Here is a 22,542-nt window from a genome sequence, read left to right as displayed (position 1 = left end):
ATATACAACTTGCTGAGAACCTTGGCTATATTGATTAATAACACAACTGGTACTTCCAGAGGGTTTTGCCATCCATTAGTTATTCATTGATTACTGGAAATTTCATATAAGAGCAAAACTTATCAGGTTTCATAAGGCTCATATTATAAGATTCTAATGATCATCTTATTTCCTAACATAAGATGTTTGAGAGGATGTGGAAAAGAACTGGTTTATACAAAATGAAAACCTTCAGTAGCAAAGTTGCAAGAGCCTTGCATAGAGTCATAAACTGGAGTTCCAGACTTGGCTGTAGCTCCTACAAGCTGGGTGATCTCGCTAAGGATCTCTCTCTCTCATATGTATTGCTCATATGTGCATACATGAGCTTTACATATTTGTTTATTCATGCTGAAAGTACTTATTTTAGACTGCCTTGCCTTTACAATATAACAACTCTTTATTTTTCATGGCTTGGAAGAAATTATGGCTGTTTTTCTGAAACCACATCAATTTTCAAAGGCAGCTGTAGCAACAGAGATGCGTTTGCACTGGAAATTTGGCTTCAAGGCCAGTACCACCTTGAAAATTTGGCTGATTTCCCTAAACCCATAAGCTGGAGAAATACCAGGAATAAAAAGGGGAATTACAAGGATGATTTAAAATTTTCTTCACTTCCCTTAAAATTTATCTTTTTCAGTTGCCAAGAAAACAAGTCAAGATCAAAATGAAAATGAGAGATGGCTGATATTTAACTGCAGAGACAACATTTCATGAATAAATTAGCTATCAGTTTAAAAGAAAGGACAGTTAAATTTTTAATAATATATTCCAATAAAAAAAAAGTAGGAACAGAAGACACATCCTTTTGGCTTTGAGAAACAGTTTGTGATTTTGTTTCCCAGTATTGTGTCCTGCCTAACTATATTTTTCTTAAGAAAAAAGCCTTAACCAAAGAATTGGTCATTGCCAACCTACAATCTATTTAACTACCCACCAATAAACAATTGATTTTAATTTTTTTCTTTTCCTATTCCCCCTGAAGCACCACTTCTCATCTTTCTTTTCTTCCTGAGCATGCAAGATAGGTCAGCAATGACTTATAAATTGGACAGAGGTCTGCGTTTTATACATATCCACAGATATACACCTAAGGTTTGAAAACACCCTTTTATTGCTCTTACAGTAGAAAAAACAAATGATGACTGACTCATCTCAGCTGTCTGCCTCTTTTTGCTTATCTGTATCTAGACATAAACGCTAGAAAGCCACAGGTTAACTATATCACCATTTTTTATGACAACAGAAAGGCTATGTTTTCTAGCCCCACCCAAACTTGTCTCAACATCACCTCCCTCCCTTTGGTTCAATACTTTAAAAATCAATTATTTCTGTAATCAACAACTACACAAAGAATCAATGGGCCTCATTTCTGGAAAGCCTTCAATTTCAAAAATCAACTAGGAAAATCAACTCTTCTCATACACACACACACACACACACACACACACACATACACACATGTTCAGGAGCCATACAAGTTCTGTACCCACTTGGCAGAGGGAAACATAATCTGCCACTCTCTCTCTCTGTACCTTGACTAATAGTTTAGAAATTTTACCATTAAGATATATAATCTTATGTACTTCCATGTTCATTGCAGCATTATTCCCAACAGCCAAGATATGAAAACAACCTAAGTGCCCACCAATGGATGAAGGACTAAAAAAAAAAAAAAAACGTGGTATGTACATACAATGGAATACTATTCATCCTTTAAAACAGCAAGAAATTCTGTCCTTTGTACCAACATGGATAAACATAAAGGACATTATGCTAAGTGAAATAAGCTAGTCATAGAGAGACAAATACCGTATGATCTTACCTATATGTGGAATCTAAAAAAGTCAAACTCATAGAAGTCGACAGTGGAATGTGGTAACCAGGGGCTAGGGTGGGGGTTGATGGGGAAAGGGGAGAAGTTGGCCAAAGGACAAAGCTTCAGTTAAACAGGAGGAATATATTCTTCTGATCTACTGTGCAGCACCATGACTATAGTTAATAATAATGTATTGTGTATTTAAAAATAGCTAACAGAAGGGATTTCAAATGTTCTCGCCACAAAGAAATAAATATTTGAGGTGATGGATATGTTAATTAGCCTGATCTGATCATTCCACGATATATACATGTATTGAAACATCACAGTGGATCCCAGAAATATATACAATTACTATTTGTCAATTAAATATAAAATAAAACTTAATACTTGATCGATGGTGAAAATATATATATATATAATCTTAGAACAATAATGCCAAAAAAATTACCCCCAAATTTTAAGAGCTGGGTGGGACCTTAAGGAAGTAAAAACTGAGATAACAGGATTATCATCAGTGTTTGCAACCATGTGGTGTGCGCACCTGTGGCTGTTTCTCATACCTGGGGTCCTGAAACTGGACCGGAAGCATCAGTGTTATTAGAGCCACAAATAAATTTGATACATTTTTTTTTTTAATTTGCCAGGGAAATCTTTTTTTTTTCTTTTATTTCATTATATTATGGGGGTATGGATATTGTTAGGGTTACACATATTGTCCCTGCCACCACTCTGATACATTTTTTTGAAGAGTCCTTTTTAGTCACTGAGTTTTTGGGAAAACTGTTTTTATATTCAAACAAACATAGACATATTATGGATTGATAGTAAATTTTATACACATGTTATATAATTAATAACACAATAATTACATTATTATGTAATATGTAATTATTTTGTAATTATTTTTGTAATTATTTTGTAATTATTTATTACATTATTATGTAATTATTTTGTGTTATTAATTATATAACATGAGATACTTATGTAACACAAATCCCCCAGATCTTTCTCTTCCTCTATTAGAAGTCTGAAGGAAGGGAAAGAACTGGCATCTATGATCTCTACATAAGTAGGGAAAAAGTTCTTAAACACAAAAGATTAGTTCTATAGCATAAGGAAACTGACCTACCTACAATGCTATGGATCTTTCTGCTTTTTACTTAACATACATGAGATCTCATAAACACATCCCCAGACATAAAATACACATATACTTCAAAGTAGTTTTTGGTGCCTATTGAAAAAGTCATATATAAAATCAGAATTGTTCCCATCCCACTTGAAAATGAAATGAAAAAAGCCTTTAAAAACTTTTTTTTATAACTAAGAGAGAGAGAGAGAGGAGAAAAGCAGGAAAGAACAAGAAAAAGAGCAAGGAAGAAGAGGAAAAAAATAATCACCTCTTTGTGCCACTGGAAAAAAATATCACAAGCTTGTTTGTCTTTGGCACCCAGTTTATAGCCCAGCAAATCTAAGTCTGTGAACTTAAGCCTTCATGGATGAGCGCCTCAATTGGCCTTTGAATTAGTGGATTGCATTTCTCAATTAACTTTGAGACTAGCCCTTTCAAGAACTACAGTTAGCCATGGCACACATTACTTCAGTTCTAAAATGTGAATGTCAACTGTGAAACTAAATTCACAATTTCAGTTGTCTCTTTATCGGCCCCTCCCACACTTACTACAGATTTGAATAATATGAATACAGGAAGCATTTAAATAAAAATGTGTGTATTCTAGGTTTATTGGCAGGTCTTATGGCTTTAATTGCTTGGAGCCTGTCAAAACATAGGCTGATGCACACAAGTGAGAAAATCTATGCTCTGAATGCCACTTTATCAGCCCTTCACCCTCAGCCGGTGAAGGTCAATGTTTACCCTGCTGGGGCAGGAGAAGATGGAAAGGGCAGGGAAACTGTGGCCCTACAGTTAGCAGCACCCACCCTCTGCACTCAGCATGCTGTCCCCAAACCAGGAAGCTCACCTGAAGACATAACTGCAAGGTAAAATTAGACAGAAGGAAGAGGAATCAAAACAGACCATGTAAATAGTGCCATATATATATTACACACACACATACACACACACACACACACACACACGCATACACACACCTCACATTTTTTTTTTTTTTTTTTTTTTTGAGACAGAGTCTCGCTTTCTTGCCTAGGCTAGAGTGAGTGCCGTGGCGTCAGCCTAGCTCACAGCAACCTCAAACTCCTGGGCTCGAGTGATCCTTCTGCCTCAGCCTCCCGGGTAGCTGGGACTACAGGCATGTGCCACCATGCCCGGCTAATTTTTTATATATATATCAGTTGGCCAATTAATTTCTTTCTATTTATAGTAGAGACGGGGTCTCGCTCTTGCTCAGGCTGGTTTTGAACTCCTGACCTTGAGCAATCCGCCCGCCTCGGCCTCCCAAGAGCTAGGATTACAGGCGTGAGCCACAGCGCCCGGCCAACCTCACATTTTTTATCAGTGCTTTTTAGTAATTAGCACGTTATTAAATTTTGCCTCTACTGACACCTCTATAGTCAAACTGTCAACCAAAAAGTTCTGGTGAATGTTAAATTCTGTTTTAAATGTAGAAGGCCTATCTATTATCTGGGCTTAGGAAGCCATCTACCACATACCAGAAGCAATTTCAAAATTTAAGGGTGTTAATTTATTGATGACACTAACACACTTCTGACCATTTTTCCAAGATTGAATATAAGCCACAAGAACTATTGTTATGATCACCAGTGGTCAAGCTGTCATCAACATTAACCAGACTTTGGGTTCAAGAAAAAGAGAGAAACAGAGAAAGAGTGTGTGTGTGTGTGGGGGGGGGGTGTTTTGAGGGTATGCTGAGTGGGAATATAAAGTTTTAACTCTATAAGCTGTCTGACTTTTAGTGAAAACCAGAATACCCACTTGAATGTAAGATATTTTCAACTGTATGTTTTCAACAGAGAACTTACAAATTAAAATAAGCATGCCTTGAAAATATTATAATATAAGCTAATACTTGAGCATTTGCTATGTGCCAGGCGCTGTTCCCAAACACATGCATGTAACAGCTCCATTCAATCCTAGCAGCGACACAGATAGGCACTATTATATGCTTTTCATAGTTGAAGAAGTTGAAGAGTTCAGTAACTTGCCAACGTTGCCAAGCTCACTCAGCTAAATAGCAGGTAGAATTGGGAGTCACACATGACAGTAGGACACCAGAGCTCTCGACTCCAAGCTATACTAGTCTCTATTAGCAAATGGGCAATATGGTCTTCTTTCCTCCCAATTCCAATTTGGCATTGAGTGTGAGAAAAAGCAGAGAGGACAGAAAGACCTGAAGCCCCCGAAACAATTCACACAGACTCAGTTTGCAACCAAGACGCTCAGTTTCTGCCATTCCAAGATCTCAAGCTGGCTCCCTGAGGGGTGCTTCCCCTGCAGGGTGTGTAGAGAGAGATTAGACTGTGTGTGCCCATGGGCAGATCATGGCTGGTCCTGAGAGACATTTCAGTGAGTGAGGAGCTGCAGATACATCCCAGCAGACATCATTTCTTACAGACCTAAGCAAAAGTTACTTGCAAGACTGAAATAGTCTCTACATCAGAAAGGTGAATGTACCTGATACAATCATATAGCCAGATTGGTAAAGAATTAGAATAAACATGAATTCAATATTGCTACAGTCTATTTTGAAAATTGATAGTTATAAAGTAGTCTGTGGCTGTTCTCACCCAACTATGGACAAAGTCTCAGAATTGTCTCCTGTGCATAAGTCAAACCGGTGCTACATTTTAAATGTGAGATGTGGTTACAGGTCTCAGGAAAACAGCTTCATGTTAAAATAAGAAAACACTGTCTGTCCAAAGATGACAGACAAAAGGGCAATTGTTAAAGCTATGTAGTCTATCACCGTTCTTTGCACCTAAATGAAAATAAACACAAATAGTGGAATGTATTTAAGAAACCAGTCCAAAGAAGATTCATTAATCAACAATCATAGGATTTTAGAGTTGGAAAGGGCCTTAGTGAGAGATTTCAATCTCTGCACTTTACATAAAATAAAAGTAAGGTCAGCAGAAGTTGATCTTCGTGTGCAGATGTTATCTTCAGCTCCCGGAGTGAGAAATCATCCTCAGGGAGAATGCATGAGGTGAGAACACAAGAGAGTGGTACAGAGGAAGATTCTGGAAGCCCTGACTTTTGAGAAGCAGACAAAGAGCAGCCCATGAAGACAGCTGGTTAGGAGCACGGGAGAGGTAGCAGAAAGGCCAGGGAGCATGGTGACATCATGGGAGCCTGCTAGTGGCCACTGACTGATAAAAAAAAAAAAAGAGGTCTAAGCAGATCAGAACTGGAAAATGTTCATTAGATTCGTTTGGTTACTGATCGGTGGTGACCTTAGCAAAAGCATTTTCAACTGCATGGTTACAATGGGTTACGATGCTGTGTTGTAAGCAATGAATGGGAACTTTTAAAAAAGTGAAGACAGCAAGGGTGGAATCCATATTCGATAAGCTTGAAAAAAAGAAAAAGATGAAGCAGTGGACAAGGAAATGCAAAAGGAGAAACGGTCAGGAGCGAATGAGAGGAGTAAGTGAAAAAATTCGGGGGAAACCAAGGCCAAAGCTCGGGGTGAGGGGTCAGCTTTGACAGGAGGCACCCACCCTGCTCGGAGACAGTGACAATGGGAAAAGGACACATATGCACACAGTTCAGTGCTTTTCTCAGCTGAGTTTTTATTTTTGTGTTTAACTTTTTAGCCATGTGCAGTTTATTTTAATAAATGATATAAGGTTGTTTTTTTTTTTTAATCCTTTTCCCTTATTGCCTATGGTAAGTCTGGAATGAATGAATAATAAACGACCCAGGCCTAGACGGTTCGCTCACAAGGACTTGGACAAGCTATTGCTGGCAGCGCCCGCCTTCCCCGACACTCCTCTCCCTTCCTCCTCCCTCCCTGGAATAGTTTCCTCATTCTCCACATCCTTCCACCAGCTACAGAAATGAAGTTCTCACGCCATGCGTTAGGAAACACTACAGAGATGAGCAGGGAGGAGCGTCACTATCTTCGATCCAGTGGAGACTGCCAGTCCCTCAGCAGTCCCTCAGCCTTGCCAACTATCTATTTTCCTCGCTTGGTTTCTGCCAGAGGCAACAGCAAACATCAAGTGCAAGAAAAGGGTGGTAAGCAGGAAAGAGCAGTCTCGAGAAAATTAAGAGAAAAAAGAGACACAGAGAAAGAAAAAGACTGAGACTAGGAAAGATTACTGCTGATATTAAACCAGAAAGCAGGTTAGGAATGAGAGGTTGGTCACAGAAGAAAAGAGTGCTTATGCGTGTTTGTTTAAGATTACGTGGATTACCTGTTATATCGGATTATCCAGTTTATTTCCAAATAGTTTCCCTTTACAAACACACACCCACTAGATACCTGTTTGAGTCCTTACCTGAGAACCAAAAGCTCTCCGTGCAAAGTCAATTACGGTTCTTTCCTCCAGCAAGAGACCAAGGCAATGTACCTGTTGCCCTGACAAGCCATGTTACCCTGGCATTTTCAGCAACATTCACTTTAGTATTCTATAATTATAATTTCTAAGATATATTTTTCAAATTGCATATTAGGTACATTTTTCACTTCCACCATTTCACCCTTAATCTTAAAGGTCTGCTAACCTTTTCTAAAAAAGGCCTCTGAATTACTGACATTAGCCAGAATTTGCTAATTGAAATTCACCACGGAGGCATTGGCAATAGCTGTCTGGCTTAAGAGCATGCACTCCTAAATTTTCAGGAATCCTCCTCGGATTTTAGAGGTGCTAGACAATAATGCAATTCTGTTTCTGATAAAGATATATTCATTCCACAAGCATTTGTTAAGTACCTAACATGTGCTTGACACTGGACTGTTTGCTGAGAATATCAAAATGGATGAGATATAAAATCGGCCCCTCACAATCTCATATAGAAAGAAAAGAACAAATATATTTTTGGTTTCCAAAATCTGATTTTTTTTGGAAGTTTTCAATGTCATTTCTCATAATACCGAGACCAATGCTATACCCATTGCCTTGTGTGTTATCAGCAAAGCTACTTTATCATAAATAAGCAAAAAGTACATCAAAGTTTGTTGTGCAAAATAAAAGTTCTAGATTAAGAGAAAGGGACTTCATCTATAAAAACAACAAATGAGAATAGGAAAAATGCCAACCAACCACCTGTCCAATCACAAAAGGCAGTAACAAAAAAGCATACACACACACACACACACTATAACAACCACAACAAAAATCTTACCTGACTTGCCCACACCTGCTCTCCCAAATATTGCCAGTTTGACTTCTGCACTTTTAGCCATGATGGGTGTTGGTGGACAATTTACTGCTGTTAAAACTGAAACGCTGAACAAATCTTTTTGGTTCCAGCTTTTGGGTTCACCATATCATTGTAAATCTTGGAAGAGTCCACAATCCTTAAATAAGAGATTTGGGAATTCATAAGTGACTGGAAAATGAATTAATATTTATTAAGCATCTACGATACATCAGCCACCATTCACTTTTCTAATTTGATCTTTATCACGATCCTGTGAGAGGACTATAGTAATTTACTCTAAACAATTCAACTAATAAATGGTAGATTTGAGTTTACATCTGTTTGGTTCTAAAGCATGTGCAATCAACAGCATTTTCTAAAGTACTTCCTTAAGAAAATTTTTATGAAGGCATTGATTCTTGGCAGTAATTGAAAATAAGTACTGGAAATATGAGAATACACGCATTTGCAACCTGTCTGTAAACATTCAACGTACAAACACACCTAATGGGGAGAGTTATTCTTGGGCCTCTTTATTTCCCTTTGGGTTGAATAATACACATTCATATTACTCAACTCCAACTCAACTCAACTCACTGCAACATAATTCAGTTTTGCATTTCAAGGTTAAATTTTATGTCAGTTCACACTAGGTCACATGATCAAGTCATGTGACAGATACACATGGTCCAGAAATCACTATATAATATCCAGATTATATTTTTATATTTTGCTGGGCACAATGCCCTGGTATATAAAAAATAAATGCCATAGTTCAAGTTCTGATTCTTTTTCTGTGACAGCTTCAAGTAACTTAGTTTAAAGTAGTATCCCTACCACTTGGGAAAATCTTTATGTACAATGTAAGCATATTTGATACAGGATGGTGCTACGGGAATGATGTCTATATCCACAGAAATATAAATTTGGAAAGAGCCTTGGGAGCTAACCAAAGGAACCATCCAGCCCCTGCAGGAATCTTTCCTTAGGACCAATCATCCTGTGCCTGACCTACCCCTTCCAGGTACGAGAGGTGGGTTCATTACCTCTGAGAGCTGTTTCATGTCTCTGGTTAGGAGAAACTATCTTTCCTATATTGAGCTCTAATTCATCTCCCTATGACTTCTACTTGTTTGTCTTGTTTTTTTTCTCTATGAAATAACTCAAAACAATTCAACTTTTTCTTGCACTCAGACCCCTTCAAGTAGCCTAGCATCTATTAGGCCCCTTTACCCCATCCTAGGCTTCTACTTTCTAGGAAAAGGAGGCCCAGTGTGTTCACTCGTTCTTAATAGGTTGTACGTTTTTACGGTTTTTGGTTTTTGACGCTTGCCTGCCCTTTTCACCATACTCAGCGAAATGTCTCCTCAACACTTTTACTCACTCTAAAAGCATGGTATCCACTGCACTCTACTTTGAGATATGACCTGACAAACTGACCCAGGGAAAGTTCCCCAAGATTTTCAGTATCCGTTAGCTGCACCCTGTGGTTGAGCTATAGCACCGCCACTCACAGTAAGGCTCACATCTCTGCAGGGACTGCAGACTCCCCCATTCTGAACTTTTGCAAGCAACGGCTTAAACCTACATACAGGACTTCGCTTTTACCCTTGCTAAATTTAATCATATCAGTCTTCATAATTCATCCATTTTTCCAGTCTATGAGGACATTTCTGAAACACAAATCTGGTATCTAAATGCTTTAACTGATTCTGCCAGACATTTGTCATCTACAAATTTTTAAAAAGAGCTTCTCAAGAGAAAGAAAAAAGTGAGAATCCTTCTGAAAAGTATCTCAACAAAGACATTAACGTGTAATTGTTTTCTTCATGAAGTATTTAAGCCATCGAGCTGTACTTAACAAATATTGTATTTGCTGATCTCCAACATGCCAGAGCTCTCTCTGAAGAAAGAAAAGGTCAACACTAACATTAGCTATTGTTTACTTCATCCCCCAAATGAAAAAGTTCTTAGTAATCATTAATAGTACAAAAACCAGAAGCTTAAACATCTGCAATTTGTCCAGTCCCATACTTTTGGCTAAAGATAAAAGGATTTCTTTATTTGTCATTTTATATGCATTCATTAAGAATAGGACCCTGTGTCTGACATTCAGTGCTTCCTCACAAAAGCATAATATATTGAGATATATTAACTATCTATGTTCTAAATGAGAATAGGTGTTGAGAAGCATTTCTTTGAAACATAGAACATACAAGTGTCTGGAGCTAGTATAAACAATAATTTGCTATTTCTTGCAAAACTCTTCATACCCATGTAGATAAAATCCAAGTGATTATCTCTAATTAACATTCCATGAAAGTAGCCATCAAAATGTGATTTTTTAAAAAATTAGTCAAATATTTCAGTAACTCCCCAATGGCCTCAGAGACATAGGAATTTCACGAAAGAAAGAGAAATTGTGTGGGTTATATTTTTTACCATTTATAACCTAATAAAGATACAGCTGGTTATTGTCAACCTTATGTTATGTTTAGAAAAATCACTTAAAGGGAGACACAAAACTGACACAAGTACTTCAACATTTTATTTCTCACATGAAAATGTGAGAAGTTATATTTAACAAGACAGAAAACAAAGATAAATGTGTAAATTGTTGTAATAAGTAAACCGTTGCCAAGTTTCTGATGTTCAATATAATTCATAATCTGAGATCTTCTACAACATAGATCTAAGAAAACTCATTTGTTCTAACGTTGTGTTGAAATATTCTGACTAGGGCTAAAAGTTGCGATTCACTTGTTATGCAGACAGTGATTTATTGGGAAAAAACCTTCCCAGATCCTATCACTGCTAAAGGTAGTCACACCTAAATATTTAGATTAAAGGTGTAGTTTTTTTTTAAACATAAAATTAAAGGAAAATTTAGGGAGAAGGAAAAAAATATAAAAGTTAGCCTCCAAATATGGTATTTATTATTATTAATGCATTCACTGATTCATTTCACACTTGTGCTGAGCATATACAAATAAAAGTAGCTCCCTTCAAGGCGCTTACACTCTGTTAGACCTATGACATTTAGATCACTAATAACCTTATTTATTTACTTATTTAAAGAAAGGTTCTATTCTTAATATATCATTCCCAAGACTATATTTACCAAGGTTCATGCTTTTTACTTCCTCTTGGGAGGAAAAAAAAAAAAAAAAAAGCAAGCATCTTTAAAAGGTAATTGTGTTTCTAACTTCTGTTTTTATGGTCTCATCAAAATAAAGTGCAGCTGCTTAGGGAAGCAAAGACCCTGGTCTGGTCGTGGGAATGAGATTTTCTGTTTTCTTTCAGCAGCTCCTTCCCTGGCTCTGAAATCAAGTTTTTCTGGTCTCATTACCAGAAATTCTCCTTCTTATTTATTACAACGCAGCACCCACCCAGTGTGCCCAGGATAATAATTGTACAAGCCCCTTGGCTGCAGCTGCTCTGAAATCAACAGGTCTCTTGCAATGATAAACAAGCCCATTGTGGACTGCAGGTCACTTGCTTTCAACCTGGGGAGTAAAAGCAGCCTAAGTCAAAAGGGCAGGCTGGTCTCAGCGGGAGAGCGCTCCCAAGCCCGGCTGCTGCTGGCTCTCTGCGAACCCCAAAGCCACCCGGGGAGGAGGACTCAGTGACCCAGAGCTCTGACTCAGAGGCCGAGCGCTCCAGGGCTTGCAGTGAACAGGTCTGCAGAAAGTCTTCCCGAAAGAGCCACCTGGACACGTGCGTGACACTCACCTGTTCGCGCTCTCCAGGCCGGGAGAGCCGAGGTCCCCTGCAAGTTCGGAATGGGTCCCCGGCGACCGCGCAGCCCGCCCACGCCGCGCAGCCCACGCTGCAGGCTGCGTGGCCGAGCTGCCGGGCTGCGCTCTCGGGTGGGAGCCGCCGCCGCCGCCGCCGCAGCAGCAGCAAGTGCGGGCGGCCCGGCCGGCGGGGGTCTGCCTGCTCGCCCGCGCTCGCTCCGACTAGCGGCCGAGGGACTGCGGCAGGACGCGACCGAGCCGGCCGAGGCCGCAGCGCTCCGCCGCCGGGATGCTGCAGTGCGACGCTGCGGCGCCCCCTGGCGGGCGCAGGGGCAGGCTCTCGGAGACGCTGCACCCGGGACCCTCCTGCTTCCCCGCTTCATCGCCAGGCCCCCAGGCTCCTGCAGAAGGGCAGCTCTCCTTAGTTTAAAACCTTGCGTAACCTCGAGTGATCCTTGCAATCCCCCTTCGAGGCACGTTTAATTGTCCCCGCGACACCCAAGTCCGAGGCTAGCAAATGGCTGGAATGAAATCCAGGCTGGATTAGGAGCTGAGAGGTGCTAGGAAAAAAAAAAAAAAAAACATAAATACGGAATTCAATTAAAATTCACATTTGTATAATGGAGAAAGTGCCAAACGCTTCACGTGCTCCCCACAAGATCAGCGTTTTTGTAAGATTCGCACGGGAGCCATATGCATGGCACTTGGAACCTGACAAGGATAATTGGCAGGCGTGTGGTGCTTGACCTTCTTGCAAATCCCTCATCGCCTTTTTTCTCCCTGGAGGTTAGTGCTGGTTTTGTAATTACCAGCCTTGCACAGAGGAGGAGGCGAGAAAGAGGTTAAATGATTTCCCAAAGGCTATGAAACTCAGAGCAATCAGGCAGGAAACACCTATGCTATTTTTTTTTTTTTTGCCTTCCAAATCTGAGTGTTCCTATCATGATACCAGGTGGCCTCCAGAAAACCCATGGAGCCAGCAGGGGCACAGGGCAAAGCGAATAATCTGCAGAGTGTTGCTGATGGATGAGAGGCAACGTGGATGCAGTTTCCAGAGCCCACGCTGACCAGGAAAGTTCCTGCAGACACCAGTTTGGGCCAAAGGGAATAGCAAAATCTGTGGCAGAAGGAGGAGTTGCCTAGCTGAGAGGGGGTCTTCCTGCTAATTCTTTGAGAAAGCTCCTACTAAACGTTGTATTGTTTATAAGTCTCCTGACCACTAATTAATTTATCCCCATTCCCCACATAACCACACGCTTGGTTCAGATGCTCTGTTCTATGTCTCTCAGCACCCTGTGGGCTATCATTGTGCTTGTGTTGTACTCATATGTTTTTCAGTCTCCCACGTTATGACCCTGAACTTCCAGAAGCCAGGAGTGTATCATGTGCGTCTCCGTATTCCCAGCATCTGCTAGAGAGCCTGGCATATAGTTAGTGGGTATTCAAATAATAATTGTTGACGGAATGAAGAGAAAGAACAAGTTGTGATAGGATACATTGGAGTTTTTTACATGCTGGATTGCGGATAGAGTATCCAGTGAGAAATTGAACATTTGGGTCTGAAGTTTAGGAAAGAGGCCTGGAAAAGGGGGGAGAGAGAGAGAGAGAGAGAGAGAGAGAGAGAGAGAGAGAGAGAGACAGAGAGAGAGAGAGAGAGAGAGAGACAGAGAGAGAGAGAGAGAGAGAGAGAGAGAGAGAGAGAGAGAGAGACAGAGAGAGAGAGAGAGAGAGAGAGAGAGAGAGAGAGAGAGAGAGAGAGAGAGAGAGAGAGAGATTGATTTCAGTATCTCAGCATGCAGATCTTTGAAGCGGGGAATGTGAAAAGAATTGCCCAGGTAGATTATATAGAATTTTATAGCATTTCAATGACATGGAATTTTCTGTGGCATTAAGATGTTCAGGTTTTATATGTTACTTTCTTCCCCCATCAAATCTTGTATTCAGGGCAAGATTTAATAAAAATCTCTCTCTCTCTCTCTCTCTCTCCATATATATAGATATAGATATATATACACACACATGTTGCAGCAGTGTGTACAGCTAGCGTTACAGCCCTTGGTACAGCTCTTATTCGTTTGACCAGGGAAAGAACTGAGCAGCACGCGAAGAGTCGGAGAACAGCCTTTATTCTTCTACAGCAGGCTCGGCATACCTAGCATTACAGCTCTCTTCGTGTCTTCCCACAGTTCTCCTGATGTTCTTTCCCCTGCCCTTCTGCCCCTGCTTTTATACCCTTGGTAGGGCTCAAGAACCATCCAATCAACTACAAACTTTAACATCCAATCAGCAACAGGCTTTAACATCCAATCAGCAGCAGGCTTTAACATCCAATCGAAAACAGTGGGATTCAAAAATTACCCAATCAGGATCACACAAACAGCGTGGCTGGAAACAGGCTGGGGCATGTGGGCCTGGGGCATTCTGGCACGGGGGTCCCTGGGGCACACGGGTGTGCTGGGGTGGCTGGGCACTGCGGCCGGCCCTAGCAGCGTGCCTCTAACTGGCCACGCACAGCACTGGCCCCCAGAGGTGCGGAACTACGGGGAGATGCCAATCAGCCACGACTCGGCGCCGGACATTTTCCACATCACACACACACATACACACACACACACACACACACACACACATATCCTACTTACAGAGATTTAAGTTGGAATTCCCACTTTGCCACTCTTATCTAATAGCAGTTATTAAAGAGGGCCCAAGCCAGGTCCTATTTGAAGCAGTTCATTAGGATATTTTCTATGGAATCTGTTTCTCTCCATTTTCCTGCTTAACCCGTATAAGCTAGCACTCCTCTCTCTGCTAGGGAGGCAGTAGCATGCACACCTGTGGTTCCCAGGTGTTTTGTACTGAAAGACAAAGTAGCTCTATGGGATACCCACTGTGGTATACCTTCCATATGTATCCTAATTCTGTGGGAGGGTTACTTTGTCTCAAAAGCAGAAAAAAGGAACGGCTCTCCTTTGTACTACCTGCATCATGGACCAGTAATGAGGGCAGAGGACACTTTGCACTTACGGTCCACGATATATGCTTGCTGAGCAGGAATCCCCCAGGAGAGGGAAATTCCTTGTCACATGCCAGTCTCTCAGCCTGGCTTCAGCTTAAACTTCTAAGACCATACTAGTAGCTAAGAGTCGATATTACTCCAAAGCATGTTAGAAACTGGAATTATGTGTGTGTTGGGGAGAGGGAGCTGTTAATCCAGTTCATTGTGAATAATTCAAGCAGTAGAAAAAAAAATACAGAGATGTAAAAAATCACCACCAGAATCACATATCCAGAAGTAACCATAAGGGGACCATCATCATTTCAGATATTATAGAACGTGGGCATATTGATAGATGGATATGTTAAATGGTATACAGATATGCTAAGTGCCATCATATTGTAAATGCTATTTTTTATTTAAAAGTACACTTAAGCAGAAGATACATAAAGTGAACCTTAAAAACTGGCGAACTTCAGATGTTTATACTCGCCTCATGAGATATTTCATGCTATAGATTCTTCTAAAGTTAAAATTACTACATAAAACCAGATCTGAATTCATTAAGCTTAAACATGTATTTGTTTTAGTCAATATCAACTTTTAATTATTGAAAAAGAGGAAATTAGCTCTTTTATTATGCCTCTCACTTTTCCTTCCCTCCTATAGTTTTACATCGGTATTATTTGTTCATTGCCAAAATTTATAACATTTGCATTCCACTTATAACTCTCCTTCCCAAAGTGGTTTAAACTTAGTTCTATATTTACATAGAATAAATTTACTTAATTAGTTCTTTCAGCATAGTTTTTCTACTACTGAGTCTTTACTTTGAGTCATCCCTTGATTTCTTCATTAGGGGGTATTTTCAGGAGTCTTGCAGGTGCTGTATTATATAATTGAGAACACCTGTCTCTTCCTTTCCTTCTTGTTTTAAATTTATTTTGTTATTAGTCTACTTTTGCTTACAATGTTCTCCTTCTCCTTTTTTCATCCATAGAATATTTTTGTATGTTATTATATTCTTTTGTAATCAAAAATTATACTTGCTATGATGCATATTAAGTGAGTTCTACTTGGCTCCATTCCTACCTTATCTGAGACCTGTTTGTTTTTTCTATAAAGCAGTGTTTTGAAGGTGGGCATTGCATTCTGTCTACCATCCTGAAATGAGAAGATAAAGGACAGATAAGAGGTCCTCCTGGTCTCTGTGCAGCCTCTATTAGAAGTTATATGTTCTGCTTTTCTTCTGAGGTTTCACTAAAGACCCTGTTCCAGGATTTAGTGCAGACAATCAGGATCAGATACTGTTCCAATGAAAAGATTTCCCCAGGCTTGAGATTGCTTCCCCCATTCATTCTTGGAAGCCTCTACTCTCTCTCCTAAGCCATTTCCACCATAACTATGCACTGTGTCTCCTCCTTTTGTCAGAAAAGGATATGGATAGCTGCTTGGTCATTTCACTCCAAATTTGGAGATACTCTTAATTGGTGAGAAAGCATACTCAGGATTTGACGACTTCCATCTATGCTGCTTCTGGAAAGCCAGGGCTGTCTATACCGTGATCTTTCATTTCCTTAGAAGCTTCATTTTGAAGTTTTAGGGCAAAACTTATACTCTTTGCTTTATTTTATTGGTACTAATGATTTTTTTTTTCGTTTAGGGTGGGTATTTTGTTGTTGTTGTTGTTACTGTTTATTTAGTTAGATATTAGGTAAAGGCAGGTCTAATTTTAGCTATGATTGAACTTCCCTGCTTACTGGAAACAACTATAAAAGCTAACCAAAATATACAAAATAGCTGTTTGGAAGCACTGGAAAACAACCAAAGCAGGGCTGCAAACCCTGTTACAAGGAATGCACTTGAGGTTAGTCCCACAGTCACCCAAATTTTTCCTAGGGGCATTTTTATGGCCCTCATTCATGAAAGTGAAGCCCAAACAACAGCAAGAGATTAGAGTTCAGGACTACTAAGACAGCTGTGTTCAGAAGGTAACTGTCAGAGAGAAAACTCCAGATATTTGCATGGAAATGCCCTGGGATCTTGACTGACTCCTGGGTTGCACATTGTGTGGTGAGTCTCTGGGACACCTAGTGAAAGATCAGCTGCCTGGAGTCTGAAAGCTCCTGAATCCAAAGATCTGAATTACACAGGGCTCAGGGCACTGGGCAGCCATTAGCATATGAGCCTGGCCAGACTTCAGAAAACAGAGTGCAGAGTCTACTGAATATCCTAGACATTTAACTGAGACCTCAAAAAGACCATCTTCTAGGTCTTCTAGGAGTGAGGATTATGATTTAGGAATAAGGGCTATAATCCAGGAGTAACAACGAATCTGAAATACACACCCCCCCCCCCATGCACAACAAAGACTAAAATAAGACCTTGACTGCGACAAATATAATCCACCAGTAAAATTGACTGCCTGCCAAAACAAAATTTAATACTCTTGAAAAAGTTAACAGGGTCGAGAGCCTGTATGACTGTCATGTATAATGTCAAGCACACTGTATCAGTCTGCTCAGGCTGCAATAACAAAATACCAACAGAAATATATTTCTTATAGTTATGGAGATTAAGAAGGCCAAGATTAAAGTGCTGACAAAGTAGGTTTCATCCTGAGGCCTCTTCTCTTGACCTGTAGGTGGTTTCCATTTCACCATGTGCTCACATGACCTTTGTGAGTACATGGAAAGAGAAAGTGAACTTTCTGATGTCTCTCTTTATAAGGACACTGATCCTATTGGATCTGAGTACCATCCTTGCGACTTCATTTACCCTTATTTACTTTTAGAAAGGCTCTATCCCCAAATAAAATCTCATTGAAGGTAATCACTTCAACATAGGAATTTTGGGGGATACACCATCAGGTCATAACACAGACAGTAAATGTTACCAGACAGGCAGGAAGCACAAAAAGAAATTACTAATACTCAAGGGATCAAAGTCAATACGAGTAGACAATGGATGATCTAGATAAAGTAAGTAGACAAAGACTTCAGAATTGCTAGGATTATTATGCTAAAGCCAAGAGAGGGAATAATAGACAAAAATTGATAAAAATATAAAGTATTTATTGTATTTTTATCCATCTGGGGCATTTCAACAGAGAAATAGAGACTATGAAAAGGATCAAATGAAAAGTTTAGAACTATAAATCTATACTTAAATTTAAGAACCCATTTGACAAGTTTAACAGGGAACCAGAAGATTAGAAAATAGGATTAGTGAATTCAAAGATATGTCATTAGAAAATATCCAAAATGACCCACAGAGAAAAATAAAGAATGGAAAAACCAAAACAGAACATGAGCAATATAGAATATAATCAAAAAGTCTAACACACGTAATTAAAATTAATTTTTTTCTAGAAAAAAAAGAAAGAATAAGATAAAAGCAATAGCTGAAGAAATAATGGCTGAAAATTTTGCATATCTGATGAAAAACGGTAATTATTCATTTTAAGAAGCTCCATGAATCACAAGCAAGATTAAAAAAAAAACACACAAAAAACTTACAGGTAGGCACATCACAGTCAATTTAATGATAATCCAGATATGAAGAAAAATATTAAAAGCACCAGGAAAACAAAAAGAACACATTATCTTCAGGATAAAAATAATAAAAAAGAATAATAACCTCTCATTTTATAAACTATGGAAAACAATAGACAATGGAATGGTATCTTTAAAGTGCCAGAGTAGAATTCTATATTTTTTTAAATAAATCATTCTCAAACAAAGTTTGATTTTATTAATTATTTTATTGATTTTTCATTGATTTCTAGTAGAATAAATAATTTTAAAAAATGATTCCAGATGGAAGAAAAAAATTCAAGTAGTAATCAGCAATTTCAGATAGGGTAAATATATGGGTACAAATAGATGAAAATAGACAAATGAAAGCCACAAGCATTAAAATGTCTTGTGGGTATAAAATAATGTCTGGAAGTGAAATATATGACAGTAGCAAACAAGATAAGAGGTATAAGTGAAGTTATGCTGTTATAAGTTTCTTACATACTAATCATTTGGAATGTGGCAAAATCACTAATTTAAGATAGGCTAATAATTTAAGAATATATTTGTAATTTCTGGGAAAACACTAAAAGAATTTGAATGTGTAACCAAAAATGCTAATAGAGACTATAAAATTGAAATACAAATCTTTCATTAATACAAAAGATGGCAAAAAAGGAGAAATAAAGGCATAAATTGTCAATGAATAAGGTATCTTAAATCCAACTATCTCAATAATTACATTAAACGTAAATGTACCACACTCTAATCACAAAACAGAATATGTCAGATTGGATTAAAAATGATGTAACTATAGGCTTTTAAAAATATGATGCCTTAAATGTAAAGACACAGAACGAAAGTAAAAAGAAAAAAAAAATGGAAAAAGATGTTCCATGTAAGCACTAACCAAAGGGAAAGGGCAATTCAGCAATTGAGTTTTGTTTTATACTATACATGCATGAGAGTCAGCCCAAAGCCCATGTTCTTAATCATTATGCTGCATTAATGATTTTATAATGCCAACAAGTTCATTTCTCTTAGCAAGATTTCCTCGCCTCGGTCAAGGTCGATGGCCTCGGTTCTTCTTTCCCATTCTCAGTTCTCCATTTGTTGTTGTCTTGATCATGACAACAACAATAATAGAAATGAGTATATTTAGAGAAAAGGGAGCTGTGGCTAATATTCTTTATCTCTTTTACATGATTCTCACTCTGGATCCTCCCTGCATCCTCCCCACACCCTGTGGTGGGCAGGATTGCTGCCATTACAGCCCCTTTAGGAGGAAAGGAAGAAGACAAGCCAATGCCCAAATGTGGCTACAAAAGCAAGTTTCTAATTGAGCAGATCTTTGAACCATAATCCCTGAACCAGATTTAGTTCTCAGGAGCCCATCTCTGTTTAAACTATTTTTCCAGATCCCCGGAGATTAGATTCTCCTAACAAAACTGGATTTCTTATTGAATTCTTATTGCTATTACTTTCAGTGACTTTTAAAGTGGGCAATAGAACACTTTTAAGATTACTGTGGGTGTCTGCTTGTTAGTAGTGTGCAAAAGAGAAAGAGAAAGAGAGAAGGAGACTATTTGCTGATAGTAAATGCAATTTATTAATAGTAACCATTATAGTTATATAAACACTATAGTTATATAAGCTGGAATCTTGAAGAAATTAATCCATTCAAATAAAATAGTAGAAGATTTCACTGGAGGTTAATGCTGCTCAGATGACATCGAATGATCTTTACCTAATAAACTGGCAGAAAATTAGAAACACACTTGCAAAGTTCTGACAATTTGTGGGATCTGGAATAACATATTAAAAATAAAATTTAGCCAACCACAGAGTCAATGTGAAATGCTAAATTTCTTTATATAGGAAAATTCACGTGGTTTTCTACTTCCTAGCTTTGCCTTAATGATACATGAAAATAATTCCAAACTGGAGCATTTTTTTAAAGCTTACAAAATCTGCCTTATCATCTGTGGTTAAAAAAGGTTAAGAAACCATATGCACCAGTGTAATTTTCCATCTGTTCTGACTCCTATATAGGGTTGAAAGGAGAAACTATTCTTAAGTGAAATAGTGCTTTCGTGACTATCCACTTGATATGGTGGCTGTGGACTGGAATGAGAAAATAATGAGGTAAGGAAGTGGGTGAGTAGGGGTTGAAGGTTCGAGAATATTTCAACAACTAACAGAAATCCTAAAGTTTAATAACAGCCACCAACTGATGCAGATAAGTGGCCTATTCAGGGAAAACTGTAGACAGTGGGAAATATTACAGGTTTACTCACCATTTTTATCATAATTCCTGGCACAGAGATGGAGCTTGATTCATTTTCAGTATTGTTGAATAAAATAAATATAATAAAAATGTATGATCTGTGGATAATTAAGCATAAAATAAATACATGGTAATTTCTGGCTTAGTATTTCATCTGGCTATGTGTCCCTGACTAAGTTTCTTCAAAATGCAATGACTATACATCAAATAGGACACTAATAAAGGTGAAAATTCATACCAACACCAAAATCTAAAGCTGTCATTCAAATAAAATCATTCACTTTAGCAGTTTAGGATATATTCTTCCACCTTATTCTATGTGTTCACACACACACACACACACACACACACACACCCATAAACATACATTTTATAAACAATACTTACATATTGGATCATAATCTATAAATTGTTCTTTATCTCACTCATTTTGCTTTAAGAGATGGTTTCATGTCATTATAGATGTACCTCACTGACTTCAGCTATATCATATTATTAAGGAACTATGTACCAAACACAATTTATGTAATTTTTAACATCTAAAAGACATATTTTTAAATTAGAAATATTACCCATTTTTATAAATTAGAAATATTTATGCAGTAAATCCATATGTATTGACATAAAATTTCTCCAACACAAAAAAAGGTGTAATAAATAAAATCTGATGCCAATTATGTAAAAAAAAATCTACATAATTTCTATGTGGAGACACACCTGACTTCTAGTAAAGGCAGGAAGGATATATTAATAAAACAAACCAATGAAATCACCTCTGGGGAGGAGCCTGGGGTTACTGTTGTTTCATAAGGGCGGGGCGGTAGGCTTATCTCTAATGTTTTAGTCTGTTTGATTTAGTTTATTTTTGAATGAACATATATATTAGTTGGAAAAAATTATGCTAGCCTTTAAAAAACAAAGAAAATATTAATATAAACTGCAAAGGTAATAAGTGTATTCTGGAGATGGTTGGAAAGCTTGTCAAAGAAAATTGGCTCATCGGCAGCAAGATCATCAGTGCAAAAATGTAGATTGGTTGGGTTCTACAGTTATCTCTCTTAAATAAACACTGCCACGAAGCCTCACGCTTTTCTCTGGTGGTTGAGGATATTATTTTAGCCAACTTGCGCATGAAGGGCGATGACAGGAAGGCCTGAAAGTCAATTAAACAATACTCACGTCGAACTCCGGGACTGAGCATGGGAGCCATGTTGCTGTCACTCATGGCACATTAGTGCCACCGCAGGGCTGGCTGCACAGCAGCTCTCTCTTACAAAAGCCAGATGCCAGTGCTGTCACCTTTAGGTGACTTGCTGTCTGTGCCCTTTTCTACATTTCACATGGAGTTTACCTTCATTTTTTCCCCTTTACCTTTGGCGAGATGATAATATTGGGAGATAGTGTTGTTAGAACTTCTTGATAAACAAATGCCATAGTTTACTCTTTTTAGTATATCCAGGGCTCAGAATTTCAGAGGTGGTCCTAACAAATAAAAAGCTATTTAATATATCTAGGTGGTTCCCCAAAACACTAGAAGATTCCATTCTAGTAGCTTAAAGATCTGTGATTGAAGTGAACTTTTAACTAATACAAGAACTAAAACTTCTTTTCATTCTGATACCAAAAAAAAATAATAATAATAATAATTGTTACAACTGAGAATGAAACAAGAATTACCCAGGACTAGCAGAAGAACGTCAATAGAATCTGGATTGTGTAAGAAAATAAATCTGCACCCAGTGAACAGAGAGATGGTGTACTAGCTGCCGATTCAAAGGCTTTTACTAGTTCTCTAGCAGAGTTGAATTGCAAAGTACAATAATTTCAAAAGACTACT

General features: G+C 38.4%; 1 protein-coding gene across 1 annotated transcript in view; it reads right to left on the bottom strand.

Moving 5' to 3' along the window:
- The window catches only part of RERG (RAS like estrogen regulated growth inhibitor), a 121,064-nt gene extending 108,924 nt beyond the window's left edge, over positions 1–12,140 (bottom strand). Inside the window, exons 1-2 of the mRNA XM_012775832.2 lie at positions 11,901–12,140; positions 8,151–8,325 (exon numbers count right to left, since the gene is read on the bottom strand). Coding sequence (XP_012631286.1) covers positions 8,151–8,211 — 61 coding nt within the window. The 5' untranslated portion in view covers positions 8,212–8,325; positions 11,901–12,140. The remainder of the gene's footprint in view (positions 1–8,150; positions 8,326–11,900) is intronic.
- Between the last annotated feature and the right edge of the window lie 10,402 nt (positions 12,141–22,542).

Source organism: Microcebus murinus, chromosome 10, assembly GCF_040939455.1.
Source record: "Microcebus murinus isolate Inina chromosome 10, M.murinus_Inina_mat1.0, whole genome shotgun sequence".
Taxonomy (NCBI): Eukaryota; Metazoa; Chordata; class Mammalia; order Primates; family Cheirogaleidae; genus Microcebus; species Microcebus murinus.
The sequence above is the reverse complement of the archived record's forward strand: the minus strand, read 5'-3'. Positions and strand labels throughout refer to the sequence as shown.